General features: G+C 54.8%; 1 protein-coding gene across 2 annotated transcripts in view; it reads right to left on the bottom strand.

Moving 5' to 3' along the window:
• The window catches only part of LOC102092261 (IgGFc-binding protein-like), a 33,172-nt gene extending 15,763 nt beyond the window's left edge, over positions 1-17,409 (bottom strand). For both annotated transcript variants that reach the window (XM_065044022.1, XM_065044021.1), the window contains exons 1-7: positions 17,257-17,409; positions 12,886-14,133; positions 10,433-10,743; positions 8,594-8,912; positions 6,739-7,220; positions 5,002-5,560; positions 249-895 (exon numbers count right to left, since the gene is read on the bottom strand). In XM_065044022.1, coding sequence (XP_064900094.1) covers positions 249-895; positions 5,002-5,560; positions 6,739-7,220; positions 8,594-8,912; positions 10,433-10,743; positions 12,886-14,133; positions 17,257-17,323 — 3,633 coding nt within the window. In that variant the 5' untranslated portion in view covers positions 17,324-17,409. The remainder of the gene's footprint in view (positions 1-248; positions 896-5,001; positions 5,561-6,738; positions 7,221-8,593; positions 8,913-10,432; positions 10,744-12,885; positions 14,134-17,256) is intronic.
• Positions 17,410-19,176: the final 1,767 nt, after the last annotated feature.

Below are 19,176 nucleotides of genomic sequence, written 5' to 3'. Positions count from 1 at the left end.
GCAAAGAGCTGATTGCAACGTGCAATGGGTTGTAACATGCAAGGGGCTGCAACGTGCAAGGGGTTGCAATGTGCAATGGGTTGCAAAGAGCTGATTGCAGCATGCAATGGGTTGCAACATGCAATGGGTTGCAAAGAGCTGATTGCAACGTGCAATGGGTTGCAACGTGCAAGGGGTTGCAATGTGCAAGGGGTTGCAGTGTGCAAGGGGTTGCAAAGAGCTGATTACAACATGCAGTGGGTACTCACCGTCACCTCTCCCGGTGCCGCCCCGTCCACCTCGACCCTTGTCCCGTCGGCCTCCACCGTGACCCTGGCGACGAGTGCGGCGCGTCCCGGCGCCGCCCGCTGCTCCAGCACCACCGTGAAGTTCCTCAGCCCCCCGCGCGGCGTGCACAGCTGCGCCAGCACGTAACCGCACTCCCCCGGCACGTCGAAGGCCCTACCGTCGAACGTCACGTAGTGCGGGTCGCCGGACACCACCAGGCGGCCGCGGGCGCGGGGGTGGCAGCCGAAGGCGCCGTCGCGCACCGCGCACTCCTCGTGCGGCTCGCACGGCGCGTCCCGGCACCGCACGGCGCCGCCGGGCTCGCAGCGGCAGCGGAGGGTGCACGAGGCCTGGAAGTCGGCGCCGGGGCGGTGGTAGCGGCGGCGGTGCCAACAGCCGCATTGGGACGCGGGGACGCAGGCGGTGCCGCTCAGGGCGAAGCCGGCGTCGCAGAAACAGCCCTCGGAGCAGCCGGTGGATGCGCAGGCGTTGGGGGCGATGGGGACGGCGTCGTCGGCAGGGACGGCGTCGTCGGCAGGGATGGCGTTGGTGACGTTGGGGACGCCGCAGGTGGCCGGGCAGGCGGGGCCGCAGAGCTCGTAGTGGGAGTTGGGGGGACATGAGGGGCCTGCAGGGGTTTAATTGGTTTGGCGTTAATTAAATATGGGGATGTCGTTGGGGACATCGTTGGGGATATTGGGAAGGTCATTGGGGATATTGGGGACGTCGTTGAGGACAATTGGGACGTCACTGGGGACGTTGTTGGGGGCATTGGGGATGTTGGGGACATCGTTGGGGACGTCATTGGGGACGTCATTGGGGACGTCATTGGGGACATTGGGGATGTCATTGGGGACATTGGGGACATCACTGGGGATGTCATTGAGGACAATTGGGACGTCGTTGGGGATGTTGTTGGGGACGTCATTGGGGACGTCATTGGGGACATTGGGGATGTCATTGGGGACATCACTGGGGACGTCATTGAGGACAATTGGGGACATCGTTGGGGACATTGGGGATGTTGGGGACATCGTTGGAGACGTCATTGGGGACATCGTTGGGGACGTCATTGGGGACGTCATTGAGGACAATTGGGACGTCACTGGGGACGTCTTTGGGGGCATTGGGGATGTTGGGGACATCGTTGGAGACGTCATTGGGGACATCACTGGGGACGTCATTGGGGACATCGTTGGGGACATCCTTGGGGACATCCTTGGGGACATCCTTGGGGACATCGTTGGGGACACTGGGGACATTGGGGACATGACTGGGGATGTCATCGGGGACATTCGGATGTCGTTGGGGACGTCATTGGGGACGTTGGTGACACCGTAGGTGGCCGGGCAGGCGGGGCCGCAGAGCTCGTAGTGGGAGTTGGGGGGACATGAGGGGCCTGCAGGGGTTTAATTGGTTTGGCGTTAATTAAATACGGGGATGTCGTTGGGGACATCGTTGGGGATATTGGGGACGTCACTGAGGACATTGTGGACATTGTTGGGGATGTCATTGAGGACAATTGGGACGTTATTGGGGACGTTGTTGAGGACATTGGGGATGTCGTTGGGGACATTGGGAACGTTGGGGATATCGTTGGGGATGTCATTGGGGACGTCATTGGGGACGTCATTGGGGACGTCATTGGGGACGTCATTGGGGACATTGGGGACGTCCCTGGGGATGTCATTGAGGACAATTGGAACGTCGTTGGGGATGTTGTTGGGGACGTCATTGGGGACGTCATTGGGGACATTGGGGATGTCATTGGGGACATCACTGGGGACGTCATTGAGGACAATTGGGGACATCGTTGGGGACATTGGGGATGTTGGGGACATCGTTGGAGACGTCATTGGGGACATCGTTGGGGACGTCATTGGGGACGTCATTGAGGACAATTGGGACGTCACTGGGGACGTCTTTGGGGGCATTGGGGATGTTGGGGACATCGTTGGAGACGTCATTGGGGACATCACTGGGGACGTCATTGGGGACATCGTTGGGGACATCCTTGGGGACATCCTTGGGGACATCCTTGGGGACATCGTTGGGGACACTGGGGACATTGGGGACATGACTGGGGATGTCATCGGGGACATTCGGATGTCGTTGGGGACGTCATTGGGGACGTTGGTGACACCGTAGGTGGCCGGGCAGGCGGGGCCGCAGAGCTCGTAGTGGGAGTTGGGGGGACATGAGGGGCCTGCAGGGGTTTAATTGGTTTGGCGTTAATTAAATACGGGGATGTCGTTGGGGACATCGTTGGGGATATTGGGGACGTCACTGAGGACATTGTGGACATTGTTGGGGATGTCATTGAGGACAATTGGGACGTTATTGGGGACGTTGTTGAGGACATTGGGGATGTCGTTGGGGACATTGGGAACGTTGGGGATATCGTTGGGGATGTCATTGGGGACGTCATTGGGGACGTCATTGGGGACGTCATTGGGGACGTCATTGGGGACATTGGGGACGTCCCTGGGGATGTCATTGAGGACAATTGGAACGTCGTTGGGGATGTTGTTGGGGACGTCATTGGGGACGTCATTGGGGACATTGGGGATGTCATTGGGGACATTGGGGACATCACTGGGGACGTCATTGAGGACAATTGGGACGTCATTGGGGACATCGTTGGGGACATTGGGGATGTTGGGGACATCGTTGGAGACGTCATTGGGGACATCGTTGGGGACGTCATTGGGGACGTCATTGGGGACATCATTGGGGACATTGGGGATGTCATTGGGGACATTGGGGACGTCCCTGGGGATGTCATTGAGGACAATTGGAACGTCGTTGGGGATGTTGTTGGGGACGTCATTGGGGACGTCATTGGGGACATTGGGGATGTCATTGGGGACATTGGGGACATCACTGGGGACGTCATTGAGGACAATTGGGACGTCATTGGGGACATCGTTGGGGACATTGGGGATGTTGGGGACATCGTTGGAGACGTCATTGGGGACATCGTTGGGGACGTCATTGGGGACGTCATTGGGGACAATTGGGACGTCACTGGGGACGTCGCTGGGGACATTGGGGATGTTGGGGACATCGTTGGGGACGTCATTGGGGACGTCATTGGGGACAATTGGGACGTCACTGGGGACGTCGCTGGGGACATTGGGGATGTTGGGGACATCGTTGGAGACGTCATTGGGGACATCATTGGGGACATCGTTGGGGACACTGGGGACATTGGGGACATGACTGGGGATGTCATCGGGGACATTTGGATGTCGTTGGGGACGTCATTGGGGACGTTGGGGACACCGCAGGTGGCCGGGCAGGCGGGACCGCAGAGCTCGTAGTGGGAGTTGGGGGGACATGAGGGGCCTGCAGGGGTTTAATTGGTTTGGCGTTAATTAAATACGGGGATGTCGTTGGGGAAATTGGGGACATTAGGGACGTCATTGGGGACATCATTGGGGACCTCATTGGGGACATCAGGGACATTGGGGATGTCATTGGGGACATTGGGGATATCGTTGGGGACATCATTCAGGACGTCGTTGGGGACGTCGTTGGGGACACTGGGGACATCATTTGGGATGTCATTGGGGACATCATTGGGGATGTCGTTGGGGACACTGGGGACGTCATTGGGGATGTCATTGGGGACATTTGGGACGTCGTTGGGGATGTTGTTGGGAACATTGGGGACATTGGGAATGTCATTGGGGACATCACTGGGGATGTCGTTGGGGACACTGGGGACATCATTTGAGATGTCATTGGGGACATCATTGGGGATGTCGTTGGGGACACTGGGGACATCATTGGGGATGTCATTGGGGACATTTGGGATGTCGTTGGGGATGTTGTTGGGAACATTGGGGACATTGGGAATGTCATTGGGGACATCATCGGGGATGTCGTTGGGGACACTGGGGACATCATTTGGGATGTCATTGGGGACATCATTGGGGATGTCGTTGGGGACACTGGGGACGTCATTGGGGACATCATTGGGGACATTTGGGACGTCGTTGGGGATGTTGTTGGGAACATTGGGGACATTGGGAACGTCATTGGGGACATCATTGGGGATGTCGTTGGGGATGTCGTTGGGGACACTGGGGACATCATTTGAGATGTCATTGGGGACATCATTGGGGATGTCGTTGGGGACACTGGGGACGTCATTGGGGACGTCATTGGGGACATTTGGGACGTCGTTGGGGATGTTGTTGGGAACATTGGGGACATTGGGAATGTCATTGGGGACATCACTGGGGATGTCGTTGGGGACACTGGGGACATCATTTGAGATGTCATTGGGGACATCATTGGGGATGTCGTTGGGGACACTGGGGACGTCATTGGGGACGTCATTGGGGACATTTGGGACGTCGTTGGGGATGTTGTTGGGAACATTGGGGACATTGGGAATGTCATTGGGGACATCACTGGGGATGTCGTTGGGGACACTGGGGACATCATTTGGGATGTCATTGGGGACATCATTGGGGATGTCGTTGGGGACACTGGGGACGTCATTGGGGACATCATTGGGGACATTTGGGACGTTGTTGGGGATGTTGTTGGGAACATTGGGGACATTGGGAATGTCATTGGGGACACCACTGGGGATGTCGTTGGGGACACTGGGGACATCATTTGGGATGTCATTGGGGACATCATCGGGGATGTCATTGGGGACATCTGGGACATCATTGGGGTCACCATTGGGGACAAATGGGGGCCACTGGGGCCACTCACCGCAGAAATCCTTGGTCCTCCATGCCTCCACCTTCCCGCCCAGGCTCTGGCACTCGGCGGCGTAGACGGCGATGGCGCGGCACAGCGTGTCACGGTGCCCGCGGTACTGACACGCGTCGAAGGCGCAATCGCCCACGAACGGCGCCGGCTCCAGGATGCCGTGACACCCCCGGAACGGCCCCTTGGGGTCGGCGATCACCCCGCAAAACCCATCCCCGCGGTACAGCCGCTTCTGCTCTTCGTCGCACCCCGGCGACCCCACCCCGGCCGAGCAGCCAATGGGGGCAGCGACCGTCCAGCTGTCGCCCAACTCAACCTCATCGCCGGCGCGGCGGCCGTCGGGCATGGCGAAGTCGTTTTCGGGGTCGCCGTCGGCGTCGCCGCAGAGGCCGCAGACATGGGTGGCGTAGTCGGCAGGGAGCAGCACCCGCGCGTAGCTGTGCCAGTCGAAGGAGACGCGCAGCCCCGAAGCGGCGCGCGCGAAGCCGTGGACGCCGCTGCGGTAAAGGTCGAAGAAGCCGCGGCGCGAGAAGGGGAAGTCAAGGAGCTCCCCGTTGACCTGGGAGGGGAAACGGGGTGGAAATGGTCAAAATCAAGGTGTTTTGTGGAAATTTCCGTGTGGAGAATGCAGCAAAAACATGTAAAATTAAGGAGTTTTCACAATGCAACCCAACCCAACTCAGCTAAACCCAGCCCAACGCAACCCAACCCAACTCAACTCAACCTAACCAAACTCAACGCAACCCAACGCAACAAAACCCAACCCAACGCAACCCAACCCAACTCAACGCAACCCAACCCAACGCAACCCAACCCAACGCAACCCAACCCAACGCAACCCAACCCAACCCAACGCAACCCAACTCAACCCAACCCAACTCAACCTAACCCAACTCAACGCAACCCAACGCAACCCAACCCAAACCAACTCAACACAACTAAAACAAACTAAACCCAACACAACCCAACCCAATGCAACTCAACCCAATGCAACCCAACCCAAACCAACTAAACCCAACTCAACTCAACACAACCCAAACCAACTAAACCCAACACAACGCAACCCAACCCAACTAAACCCAACCCAACACAATGCAACCCAACCCAACTCAACCCAACACAATGCAATTCAACTGAACCCAACCCAACACAACTGAACCCAACCCAGGATCAACCCAACTCAATTCAACTCAACCCGACTCAACTAAACCCAACCCAACTCAACGCAGCTCAACTCAATGCAACCCAACTCAACCCAACTCAACCCAGCCCAGCTCAACTCAACCCAGCCCAGCTCAACTCAACCCAGCTCAGCCCAGCTCAACTCAACCCAGCTCAGCCCAGCTCAACTCAACCCAGCTCAGCCCAGCTCAACTCAACCCAGCCCAGCTCAACTCAACCCAGCCCAGCTCAACTCAACCCAGCCCAGCTCAACTCAACCCAGCCCAGCCCAACCCAATCCAACTCAACCCAACCCAATCCAACTCAACCCAACCCAGATCAACTCAACCCAACTCAACCCAACCCAATTCAACCCAAATCAACCCAACCTAAATCAACCCAACTCAACTAAACTAAACCCAACCCAACTCAACCCAACTCAACTAAACCCAGCCCAACCAAACTGGAGACATCAGGTGGAAATTAACACCACCAAAAAGGGTCAAAAAAGCGAGATTTTGGGCCAAAAGTTACATTTTTGACGGAATTTGCGCAACCCCCACGTTGGGCGCCTACCTTGACCTTCCCCGGGTGCTCTTGGCTCATGGTGATGGTGTCGCCGTAAATCTGCAAGGTGACGGTTTTGGTGAAGGACACGGCCTTGCTGCCGCGGTTGTTGTTCTCCACGGTGACGTTGAAGGGGACGAGGGTCCCGTTTTGGGCGCAGAGGGCGGCGAATTGGTAAACGCAGGTGCCCTGGAAGTCGTAGCGCCGCCCGTCGAAGGTGGTGTAGTGCGGGTCGCCCGTGCCGATGCACGTCAAGATCTTGGACGCCCGGCACTCGGCGACGCCGTCGGTCATGACGCATTTCTCGTGTCCCCTGCACCCCGATGGCCGGCAGGTCACCGCGCCCCCCGACTCGCAGCGGCAGCGGCGCCGGCAGCTGGTGTCACCCCAAAACTCCTCCCCAGGGGTGTACGTGCGGTTGTTGTGGGTGCACCGGGAGGTGGGGGTTGACCCGCAGGTCTCTAATTGGTTGGATTGGGGGCATTTTTCATCTGGAAATGGGAAATATGAGAAGAATTCGTTTGGGAGGGAGCCAGGAGTTCGGGATGGACCCAGGAGTTCGGGAGGGGACCCAGGCGTTCGGGGGAAACACAGGAGTTCGGGGGGAACCCAGGATTCTGGAAGGGGACCAAGGAGTCTGGGAGGGACCCAGGAGTTTGGGGGGAGCCCAGGAATTCAGGGGAGGACCCAGGAGTTCGGGGGGAGACCAGGAATTCAGGGGAGGACCCAGGAGTTCGGGGGGGGGACCCAGGAGTGCCCCAGGGACACAGGCATTTGGGAGGGACCCAGGGTTCTGGGAGGAGACCCAGGAGTCCGGGAGGGACCCAGGAGTGCCCCAGGGACCCAGGGGTTCAGGGGGAATCCAGGAGTTAGGTGGGGACCCAGCAGTTTTGGGGGGGACCCAGGAGTGCCCCAAAGGACCCAGGAGTTCAAGGAGATCCCAGAAATTTGGGGGGGACCCAGGAGTTTGAGGGGGACCCAGGAGTGCCCCAGGGACCCAGGAGTTCGGGGGGAACCCAGGAGTTCAGGGGGAACCCAGGAGTTTGGAGGGGGACACAGCAGTTTGGGGTGGGACCCAGGAGTACCCCAGGGACCCAGGCATTTTGGAGGGACCCAGGAGTTCGGGGGGAACCCATGAGTTCGGGGTGGGACCCAGGAGTTCAGGGAGGGGCCCAGGAGTTCGTGGGAGGACCCAGGAGTGCGGGAGGGACCCAGGAGTCAGGGAGGGAACCCAGGAGTGCCCCAAAGGACCCAGGAGTTCAGGGAGAACACAGGAGTTGGGGGGGGGGACGACCCAGCAGTTTGGGGTGGGACCCAGGAGTGCCCCAGGGACCCAGGCATTTGGGAGGCACCCAGGATTTCGGGAGGGGACACAGGAGTCTGGGAGGGACCCAGGAGTTCGGGCTGGGAGCCATGAGTTCGGGGTGGGACCCAGGAGTCCGGGAGGGGCCCAGGAGTGCGGGGTGGGACCCAGGAGTCCAGGAGGGACCCAGGAGTGCAGGGAGGGACCCAGGAGTTCGGGGAGGGACCCAGGAGTCCGGGAGGGACCCAGGAGTCCGGGGGGGGGACCCAGGAGTTCAGGAGGGACCCAGGAGTCCGGGAGGGACCCAGGAGTCCGGGAGGGACCCAGGAGTTCGGGGTGGGACCCAGGAGTTCGGGGTGGGACCCAGGAGTTTGGGTGGGACCCCGGAGTCCGGGAGGGACCCAGGAGTCCGGGAGGGACCCAGGAGTGCGGGGTGGGACCCAGGAGTCCGGGGGGGGGACCCAGGAGTCCGGGCGGGACCCAGGAGTTCGTGGCGGGACCCAGGAGTCCGGGAGGGACCCAGGAGTCCGGGAGGGGACCCAGGCCCAAACCCCAACTCACCGCATCCCCTCTCCTTTCGCCCATCACATCCATCCCGGCACGCCGGGTCGCGCCAACTCTCGGCCCAATCCTCGGGCCCGGCGGCCACGGACCCATCGGGCCTCCTCATCTCGTCCTCGGCGTCCTCGTTGAAGTTGCCACAGAGCCCGCAGGTGGCCCCGAAGTAGCTGCTGGGCACGGCCACCATGACGGCGCCGTCGGCGTCGCGCGTCACCTGCAGCCCGAAATCCGCCTGCAGCGTCGTGCGGCCCTCGGCGCGCGACACCCGGATCCTCTCGCCGGCCAGAGCCACCGGGAGCGCCACGGGGTCCCCGTTCACCTGCGGGACAGGGGGTAGTTGGGATTGATATCTTCTGTTCACCAAAAACACCCTTTTTTGCCCCAAAAACCCCCATTGCAGCGTCAACGAACCCACCTGGATTTCACCACCATCCCCGTTGCGGATGGAGACATTTCAGCCTTAGATTCTGCTCAACGACTCCTTCATTTTGCTAATTATCCTCATTATCTCTTAATGTTTATTCCCCCCTCCCCCACCACAACATTTTCCCCTCTTCAGTTCACCCAAAACACCCTTTTTTACCCCAAAAACCCCCATTGTGGCATCAACGAACCCACCTGGATCTCACCACCATCCCCGTTGCGGATGGAGACGTTGAAGCCGTAGACGTAGACGTTGGCCAATGACACCTTAATTTTGTTAATTATCCTCATTATCTCTTAATGTTTATTCCCTCCTCACCCACTGTGACATTTTATCCTCTTCAATTCACCAAAAACACCCTTTTTTACCCCAAAAACCCCCATTGCGGCGTCAACAAACCCACCTGGATTTCACCACCATCCCCGTTGCGGATGGAGACATTCCAGCCTTAGTTTCTGGTCAACGACTCCTTCATTTTGCTAATTATCCTCATTATCTCTTAATGTTTATTCCCTCCTCACCCACTGTGACATTTTATCCTCTTCAATTCACCAAAAAGCCCTTTTTTTACCCCAAAATCCCCATTGCGGCGTCAACAAACCCACCTGGATCTCACCACCATCCCCGTTGCGGATGGAGACATTCCAGCCTTAGATTCTGGTCAATGACTCCTTGTTTTCGCTAATTATCCTCATTATCTTTTAATTATTATTCCCCCCTCACCCACCACAGTATTTTCCCCTCTTCAATTCACCCAAAACACCCTTTTTTACCCCAAAATCCCCATTGCGGTGTCAACAAACCCACCTGGATTTCGCCACCATCCCCTTTGCGGATGGAGACATTGAAGCCATAGACGTTGGCCAATGACACCTTAATTTTGTTAATTATCCTCATTATCTCTTAATGTTTATTCCCTCCTCACCCACTGTGACATTTTCCCCTCTTCAGTTCACCCAAAACACCCTTTTTTACCCCAAAAACCCCCATTGCGGCATCAACAAACCCACCTGGATCTCACCACCATCCCCGTTGCGGATGGAGACATTCCAGCCTTAGTTTCTGGTCAACGACTCCTTGCTTTTGCTAATTATCCTCATTATCTTTTAATTATTATTCCCCCTCACCCACTGTGACATTTTATCCTCTTCAGTTCGCCCAAACCACCCTTTTTTACCCCAAAAACCCCCATTGCGGCATCAACGAACCCACCTGGATCTCACCACCATCCCCGTTGCGGATGGAGACACTTCAGCCTTAGATTCTGGTCAACGACTCCTTGTTTTCGCTAATTATCCTCATTATCTCTTAATGTTTATTCCCCCCTCCCCCACCACAACATTTTCCCCTCTTCAGTTCACCCAAAACACCCTTTTTTACCCCAAAAACCCCCATTGCAGCGTCAACAAACCCACCTGGATCTCACCACCATCCCCATTGCGGATGGAGACGTTGAAGCCGTAGACGTAGACGTTGGCCAACGCCTCTTCCAAAGATCCTTCTCCCGGCTTCTCCTCCACCACAAATGGCACCAGGGCCGGGTCGTCGCCGCAGTATTTGGCCATGGTGTAGGCGCACCTGCCGACGACGTCCACGGCGGCGCCGTCGAAGGTGTGGAAGCGCGGGGACCCCATGCAGGTGCCCATGTAGTCGTGGACGCACTTGGGCTCCACGTTCTCCATCTTGCACGACTCCTTGGGACGACACTTCACGGCCCTGCAGGGATCTGGGGACCAAAACGGGCCACACATTCACCCCCCCAAATTCATGGTGAGGGGGATTTGGGGCCACGGGGACCGGTTGAGCGTCACCGTCACCATAGACGGTCAACAAGACCCTAATACGGTCAAGCCGGGATTATCTCAGGTGGGTTTAGCGACCTTAGGATTGACCACTTGGGGTGACACTCAATGCTCTTTTCATTGATTATTAATTACAGTTGATCCATTAATGGATTATTTAGAGATAATCAATTATCCCAGGTGGGTTTAGGCACCTTAAGCTTGGACTTGACCACTTGGGGTGACGCTTGAGGCTCTTTTCATTGATTATTAATTACAGTTGATTCATTAATGGATTATTCAGAGATAATCAATTATCCCAGGTGGGTTTAGGCACCTTAAGCTTGGACTTGACCACTTGGGGTGAAGCTTGAGGCTCTTTGCATTGATTATTAATTACAGTTGATTCATTAATGGATTATTTAGAGATAATCAATTATCCCAGGTGGGTTTAGGCACCTTAAGCTTGGACTTGACCACTTGGGGTGACGCTTGAGGCTCTTTTCATTGATTATTAATTACCGGTGGCTTATTAATAGATTATTTAGTGATAAACAATTATCCCAGGTGGGTTTAGGCACCTTAAGCTTGGACTTGACCACTTGGGGTGATGCTCGAGGCTCTTTTCATTGATTATTAATTACAATTGATTCATTAATGGATTATTTAGAGATAATCAATTATCCCAGGTGGGTTTAGGCGCCTTAAGCTTGGACTTGACCACTTGGGGTGAAGCTTGAGGCTCTTTGCATTGATTATTAATTACAGTTGATTCATTAATGGATTATTTAGCAATAAACAATTATCCCAGGTGGGTTTAGGCACCTTAAGCTTGGACTTGACCACCTGGGGTGATGCTCAAAGCTCTTTTCATTGATTATTAATTACAGTTGATTCATTAATGGATTATTCAGAGATAATCAATTATCCCAGGTGGGTTTAGTCACCTTAAGCTTGGACTTGACCACTTGGGGTGACGCTTGAGGCTCTTTTCATTGATTATTAATTACAGTTGATTCATTAATGGATTATTCAGAGATAATCAATTATCCCAGGTGGGTTTAGTCACCTTAAGCTTGGACTTGACCACTTGGGGTGACGCTTGAGGCTCTTTTCATTGATTATTAATTACAGTTGATTCATTAATGGATTATTTAGAGATAATCAATTATCCCAGGTGGGTTTAGGCACCTTAAGCTTGGACTTTTCCACTTGGGGTGATGCTCAAGGCTCTTTTCATTGATTATTAATTACAGTTGATTCATTAATGGATTATTCAGAGATAATCAATTATCCCAGGTGGGTTTAGTCACCTTAAGCTTGGACTTGACCACTTGGGGTGACGCTTGAGGCTCTTTTCATTGATTATTAATTACAGTTGATTCATTAATGGATTATTCAGAGATAATCAATTATCCCAGGTGGGTTTAGGCACCTTAAGCTTGGACTTGACCACTTGGGGTGACGCTTGAGGCTCTTTTCATTGATTATTAATTACAGTTGACTCATTAATGGATTATTTAGAGATAATCAATTATCCCAGGTGGGTTTAGGCACCTTAAGCTTGGACTTTTCCACTTGGGGTGATGCTCAAGGCTCTTTTCATTGATTATTAATTACAGTTGATTCATTAATGGATTATTCAGAGATAATCAATTATCCCAGGTGGGTTTAGGCACCTTAAGCTTGGACTTGACCACTTGGGGTGACACTCAAGGCTCTTTTCATTGATTATTAATTACAGTTGATTCATTAATGGATTATTCAGAGATAATCAATTATCCCAGGTGGGTTTAGGCACGTTAAGCTTGGACTTGACCACTTGGGGTGACGCTCAAGGCTCTTTTCATTGATTATTAATTACCGGTGGCTTATTAATGGATTATTTAGAGATAAACAACTATCCCAGGTGGGTTTAGGCACCTTAAGCTTGGACTTGCAAACTTGGGGTGACGCTTGGCCTCTCCTTTCATTAATTGCTTAATTATCAATTATTTATATGGACAAAACCCCGTTTTAGCCCTAATTAGGCTCGGGAGGGACCTTGGGAGGCCGGGCCACCAAGGAGGTGACCGGGTGCCACTCACCGCTGTCACAAAGCCCCGCCATGCCATAGGACTTCCCATTGCGGACGCCCACGCCGAGGAGCCCGAACGGCGCCGTTTGGTGCTCCACCTTCCGGACGCCGAATTTGTCACCCAAACTCAAGCCGGCCCACGAGTAACCGGTGCCGGGGACGGGTTTCCACTCCACGTCACCCAAGGGCTTCTTGTCCAACGTCAACCCCGACGTCTCCGAGCTCTTGGCCACCAACATAGCGTAGTTGTCGTAACCGTCCAGCGCGACGACGCTGTAGGAGTCGCAGTAGCTGGAGACGTCCGGGATGCTCATGAAGAACGGGTCGTAGGACACGGCGCCTTTATTCCCCCCGTCGGCAAAGAAAACAACCTGGACGCCGGCGTCGGCGTTGAGGGTCAATGCATTGGAGGCCTGGAGGCCGTAGAGCGTGGAGCGGTTGGGCCGGAGCTTGCGCGCCGTCTTGGCGGCGCCGTGTTGGGACTCAACGTGCGCGGGTTGGGCGGTGGAGACGTAGACGATGTCCGACTGCGTCTCGAAGGGCAACGGCGGCACGATGAAGGTCTTGCCCCACGCGGACACGGGCAAGAGCTGCTCGACCAAGTGGTCGCAATGGCCAAATCGCGCCAGGCAGGTGTGGCCGGTGAAGACGGCCACGGGTTTATCCGCCACCACCTTCGTGCCGGACATATCGGCCGGGCTTTGGAGTTGGGCGGCTTCGAATGGCTCCAACGGGATGCGCAGGACGGCGCCGCGCGGGTACGAGCGGCCTTGGAAGGTGACGGCGGCCTTGAGATGAACCTCGACCTCGGTGGGCTCGTCCCACGCCACCACGGCGAACTGGCCGTAGCGCTCGGTGCCCACGTTGGGCGTCACCACGCGGTACTCGGTGCCCCAAGCGCGGACGGGGTGCAGCGCTGCCGCGTCGGCCGAGTCGCGCTTCTCGTTGACCATGACGGCCGCCACGGCGCCGGACGCCCTGACGGCCACGGCGTTGCCAAAGGGTTTGCTGCCCACCATCTCGGCCTGCGGGGGGATCTTCACCAGCACCGGCTGCCCCGCGCCCGTACGCACCGTCATGCGTAGCCCCGGTGTCTTCATGGATACGGTGACGGAGGTGCCGGGTGAGCGGGCGGTGAGGAGCAGCTTGAAGTCGCTCTGGAGGCTCCGCTGGAGCTCGTTCTGCATGAAGGCGGCGACGAAGTTCTCGCCGAGGTGGCGCGGGGGCGACGCCGAGACCCCCAGGCAGGAGAAGATGGCTGGGAAATGGGGAATTGAGGGTGGTTTGAGGGATTTTGGGTTTGGTGATGTTAATTTGGAGATATATTAGCCAACACCATATCTCGTCTGAGCTGGGAAGCTAAGCAGGGTCGGGCCCGGTCAGGACTTGGATGGGAGACCATAACCAGCCATAGCACCCTGAGAACATCTGATCTGGGAAGCTAAGCAGGGTCAGCCCCGGTCAGTACGTGGATGGGAGACCATATATGTATCTATCTATATATATATAGATATATAGATATACACAGCCATAGCAACCTGAAAATGCCTGATCTGGGAAGCTAAGCAGGGTCAGCCCCGGTCAGTACGTGGATGGGAGACCATATATGTATCTATCTATATATATAGATATATAGATATACACAGCCATAGCAACCTGAAAATGCCTGATCTGGGAAGCTAAGCAGGGTCGGCCCCGGTCAGCACTTGGATGGGAGACCAGTTGAGTCCAGGGAGGTTCTCCTGCCCCTCTACTCTGCCCTTGAATAAGGAGTTTAGTTCAGATACTATAAGGATACACTTGAGAATCATATATACATATATATAAAATATATGCAGCCATAGCGCCCTGAGAACGCCTGATCTGGGAAGCTAAGCAGGGTCGGCCCCGGTCAGTACTTGGATGGGAGACCATGAAGGCTAATGGTACCTGGGGTGGGTTAGAATGGGGTGGTCAGTAGCTCACAGAGGTTCTCCTGCCCCTCTACTCTGCTCTTAGTTCAGATACTGTCAGAATATACTTGGGGAACATATATAAGTATATAATATATGCAGCCGTAGCACCCTGAGGACACCTGATGTGGGAAGCTAAGCAGGGTCGGCCCCGGTCAGCACTTGGATGGGAGACCAGTTGAGTCCAGGGAGGTTCTCCTGCCCCTCTACTCTGCCCTTGAATAAGGAGTTTAGTTCAGATACTATAAGGATACACTTGAGAATCATATATACATAGATATATAATATGTGCAGCCATAGCGCCCTGAGAACACCTGATCTGGGAAGCTAAGCAGGGTCGGCCCCGGTCAGTACTTGGATGGGAGACCATGAAGGCCAATGGTACCTGGGGTGGGTTAGAGGGGGGTGGTCAGTAGCTCACAGAGGTTCTTCTGCCCCTCTACTCTGCTCTTAGTTCAGATACTGTCAGAATATACTTGGGGAACATATATAAGTATATAATATATGCAGCCATAGCACCCTGAGAACACCTGATGTGGGAAGCTAAGCAGGGTCGGCCCCGGTCAGCACTTGGATGGGAGACCAGTTGAGTCCAGGGAGGTTCTCCTGCCCCTCTACTCTGCCCTTGAATAAGGAGTTTAGTTCAGATACTATAAGGATACACTTGAGAATCATATATACATATATATAAAATATATGCAGCCGTAGCGCCCTGAGAACACCTGATGTGGGAAGCTAAGCAGGGTCGGCCCCGGTCAGTACTTGGATGGGAGACCATGAAGGCCAATGGTACCTGGGGTGGGTTAGAAGAGTGGTCAGTAGCTCACAGAGGTTCTTCTGCCCCTCTACTCTGCTCTTAGTTCAGATACTGTCAGAATATACTTGGGGAACATATATATGTATATAATATATGCAGCCATAGCACCCTGAGGACACCTGATGTAGGAAGCTAAGCAGGGTCGGTCCCGGTCAGCACTTGGATGGGAGACCAGTTGAGTCCAGGGAGGTTCTCCTGCCCCTCTACTCTGCCCTTGAATAAGGAGTTTAGTTCAGATACTATAAGGATACACTTGAGAATCATATATACATAGATATATAATATGTGCAGCCATAGCGCCCTGAGAACGCCTGATGTGGGAAGCTAAGCAGGGTCGGCCCCGGTCAGCACTTGGATGGGAGACCATGAAGGCCAATGGTACCTGGGGTGGGTTAGAAGGGGGTGGTCAGTAGCTCACAGAGGTTCTTCTGCCCCTCTACTCTGCTCTTAGTTCAGATACTATCAGAATAAACTTGGGGAACATATATATGTATATAATATATGCAGCCATAGCACCCTGAGAACACCTGATGAGGGAAGCTAAGCAGGGTCGGCCCCGGTCAGCACTTGGATGGGAGACCATGAAGGCCAATGGTACCTGGGGTGGGTTAGAAGGGGGTGGTCAGTAGCTCACAGAGGTTCTCCTGCCCCTCTACTCTGCTCTTAGTTCAGATACTGTCAGAATATACTTGGGGAACATATATATGTATATAATATATGCAGCCATAGCACCCTGAGGACACCTGATGTAGGAAGCTAAGCAGGGTCGGCCCCGGTCAGCACTTGGATGGGAGACCAGTTGAGTCCAGGGAGGTTCTCTTGCCCCTCTACTCTGCCCTTGAATAAGGAGTTTAGTTCAGATACTATAAGGATACACTTGAGAATCATATATACATAGATATATAATATGTGCAGCCATAGCGCCCTGAGAACACCTGATGTGGGAAGCTAAGCAGGGTCGGCCCCGGTCAGTACTTGGATGGGAGACCATGAAGGCCAATGGTACCTGGGGTGGGTTAGAAGGGGGTGGTCAGTAGCTCACAGAGGTTCTTCTGCCCCTCTACTCTGCTCTTAGTTCAGATACTGTCAGAATATACTTGGGGAACATATATATGTATATAATATATGCAGTCATAGCACCCTGAGAACACCTGATGTGGGAAGCTAAGCAGGGTCAGCCCCGGTCAGCACTTGGATGGGAGACCAGTTGAGTCCAGGAGGTTCTCCTGCCCCTCTACTCTGCCCTTGAATAAAGGGTTTAGTTCAGATACTATAAGGATACACTTGAGAATCATATATACATATATATAAAATATATGCAGCCATAGCGCCCTGAGAACGCCTGATCTGGGAAGCTAAGCAGGGTCGGCCCCGGTCAGCACTTGGATGGGAGACCATACATATACACAGCCATAGCACCCTGAGAACGCCCGATGTGGGAAGCTAAGCAGGGTCGGCCCCGGTCAGTACTTGGATGGGAGACCATCTATATATCTATATAGATATATAGATATACACAGTCATAGCACCCTGAGAATGCTTGATCTGGGAAGCTAAGCAGGGTCAGCCCCGGTCAGCACTTGGATGGGAGACCAGAGAGGTTCCAACTCACCCCAAATCACGACGCCCCCAATGTGCGACAGCGAAGCCGCTTTACGCCGGCCCAGCCCGGCGGCCATGACGGTTTTGCTGCAAAAAGTGAGGAAAACGGTCAAATTCTCTATTTTTTTTTTTTAAAATCGCTCGGTTTTGCATGTGGCCCATAATTCCCTTTTTCCCCCCTTTTTTCCCCCCCTTTTCCCCCCTTTTTCCACCTTTTTTCTCTCCTTCCCCTTTTCCTGCTTTTTCTCTTCCCCCCATTTCCTTTCCCCTTTTTCCTTTTTGCCCCATTTTCCCTTATTTTCCCTTCCCCCCCTTATTTTCCCACCCCCCCATTTCCTTTCCCCCCTATTTCCCCCTTTTTCCCCTTCCCCCCATTTCCCCTCCCCCCCTTATTTCCCCACCCCCATTTCCTATTCCCCCCCATTTCCCCCATTTCCCCTCCCCCCTTATTTCCCCACCCCACATTTCCTTTTCCCCCCATTTCCCCCTTTTTCCCCTTCCCCCCCATTTCCCGTCCCCCCCTTATTTCCCCACCCCCATTTCCTATTCCCCCCATTTCCCCCATTTCCCCCCCCATTTCCCCTTATTTCCCCACCCCCCATTTCCTTTTCCCCCCCATTTCCCCCATTTTCCCCCCATTTCCCCTCATTTCCCCTCCCCCCCTTATTACCCACCCCCCATTTCCTTTTCCCCCCCTTCCCCCCCCATTTCCCCTTATTTCCCCACCCCCCCATTTCCTTTTCCCCCCCGATTTCCCCCATTTCTCCCCCATTTCCCCTCATTTCCCCTCCCCCCCTTATTTCCCCACCCCCCATTTCCTTTTCCCCCCATTTCCCCCATTTCCCTCATTTCCCCTCCCCCCTTATTTCCCCACCCCACATTTCCTTTTCCCCCCGTTTCCCCCATTTTCCCCCCATTTCCCCTCATTTCCCCTCCCCCCTTATTACCCCACCCCCCATTTCCTTTTCCCCCCCATTTCCCCCCCATTTCCCCTTATTTCCCCACCCCCCATTTCCTTTTCCCCCCCATTTCCCCCATTTCCCCCCCATTTCCCCTCATTTCCCCTCCCCCCTTATTTCCCACCCCCATTTCCTATTCCCCCCCATTTCCCCCATTTCCCCCCCATTTCCCCTTATTTCCCCACCCCCCATTTCCTATTCCCCCCATTTCCCCCATTTCCCCCCATTTCCCCTTATTTCCCCACCCCCCATTTCCTTTTCCCCCCATTTCCCCCATTTCCCCCCCATTTTCCCCCCATTTCCCCTCCCCCCTTATTTCCCCACCCCAATTTCCTTTTCCCCCCCATTTCCCCCATTTCCCCTCATTCCCCCCCCCTTATTTCCCCACCCCCCATTTCCTTTTCCCCCCTATTTCCCCCCCATTTTCCCCCATTTCCCCTCCCCCCTTATTACTCACCCCCATTTCCTTTTCCCCCCTATTTCCCCCATTTCCCTCCCATTTCCCCCCATTTCCCCTCCCCCCCTTATTTCCCCACCCCACATTTCCTTTTCCCCCCATTTCCCCCTTTTTCCCCTTCCCCCCATTTCCCGTCCCCCCCTTATTTCCCCACCCCCATTTCCTATTCCCCCCATTTCCCCCATTTCCCCCCCATTTCCCCTTATTTCCCCACCCCCCATTTCCTTTTTCCCCCCCATTTCCCCCATTTTCCCCCCATTTCCCCTCCCCCCCTTATTACCCACCCCCCATTTCCTTTTCCCCCCCTTCCCCCCCCATTTCCCCTTATTTCCCCACCCCCCATTTCCTTTTCCCCCCCCATTTCCCCCATTTCCCTCCCATTTCCCCCCATTTCCCCTCCCCCCTTATTTCCCCACCCCCATTTCCTTTTCCCCCCCATTTCCCCCATTTCCCCTCCCCCCTTATTTCCCCACCCCCCATTTCCTTTTCCCCCCCATTTCCCCCATTTTCCCCA

Source organism: Columba livia, chromosome 31 (assembly GCF_036013475.1).
Source record: "Columba livia isolate bColLiv1 breed racing homer chromosome 31, bColLiv1.pat.W.v2, whole genome shotgun sequence".
In the NCBI taxonomy this organism is placed as follows: Eukaryota; Metazoa; Chordata; class Aves; order Columbiformes; family Columbidae; genus Columba; species Columba livia.
This window is presented reverse-complemented; position numbering and strand designations above follow the sequence as displayed.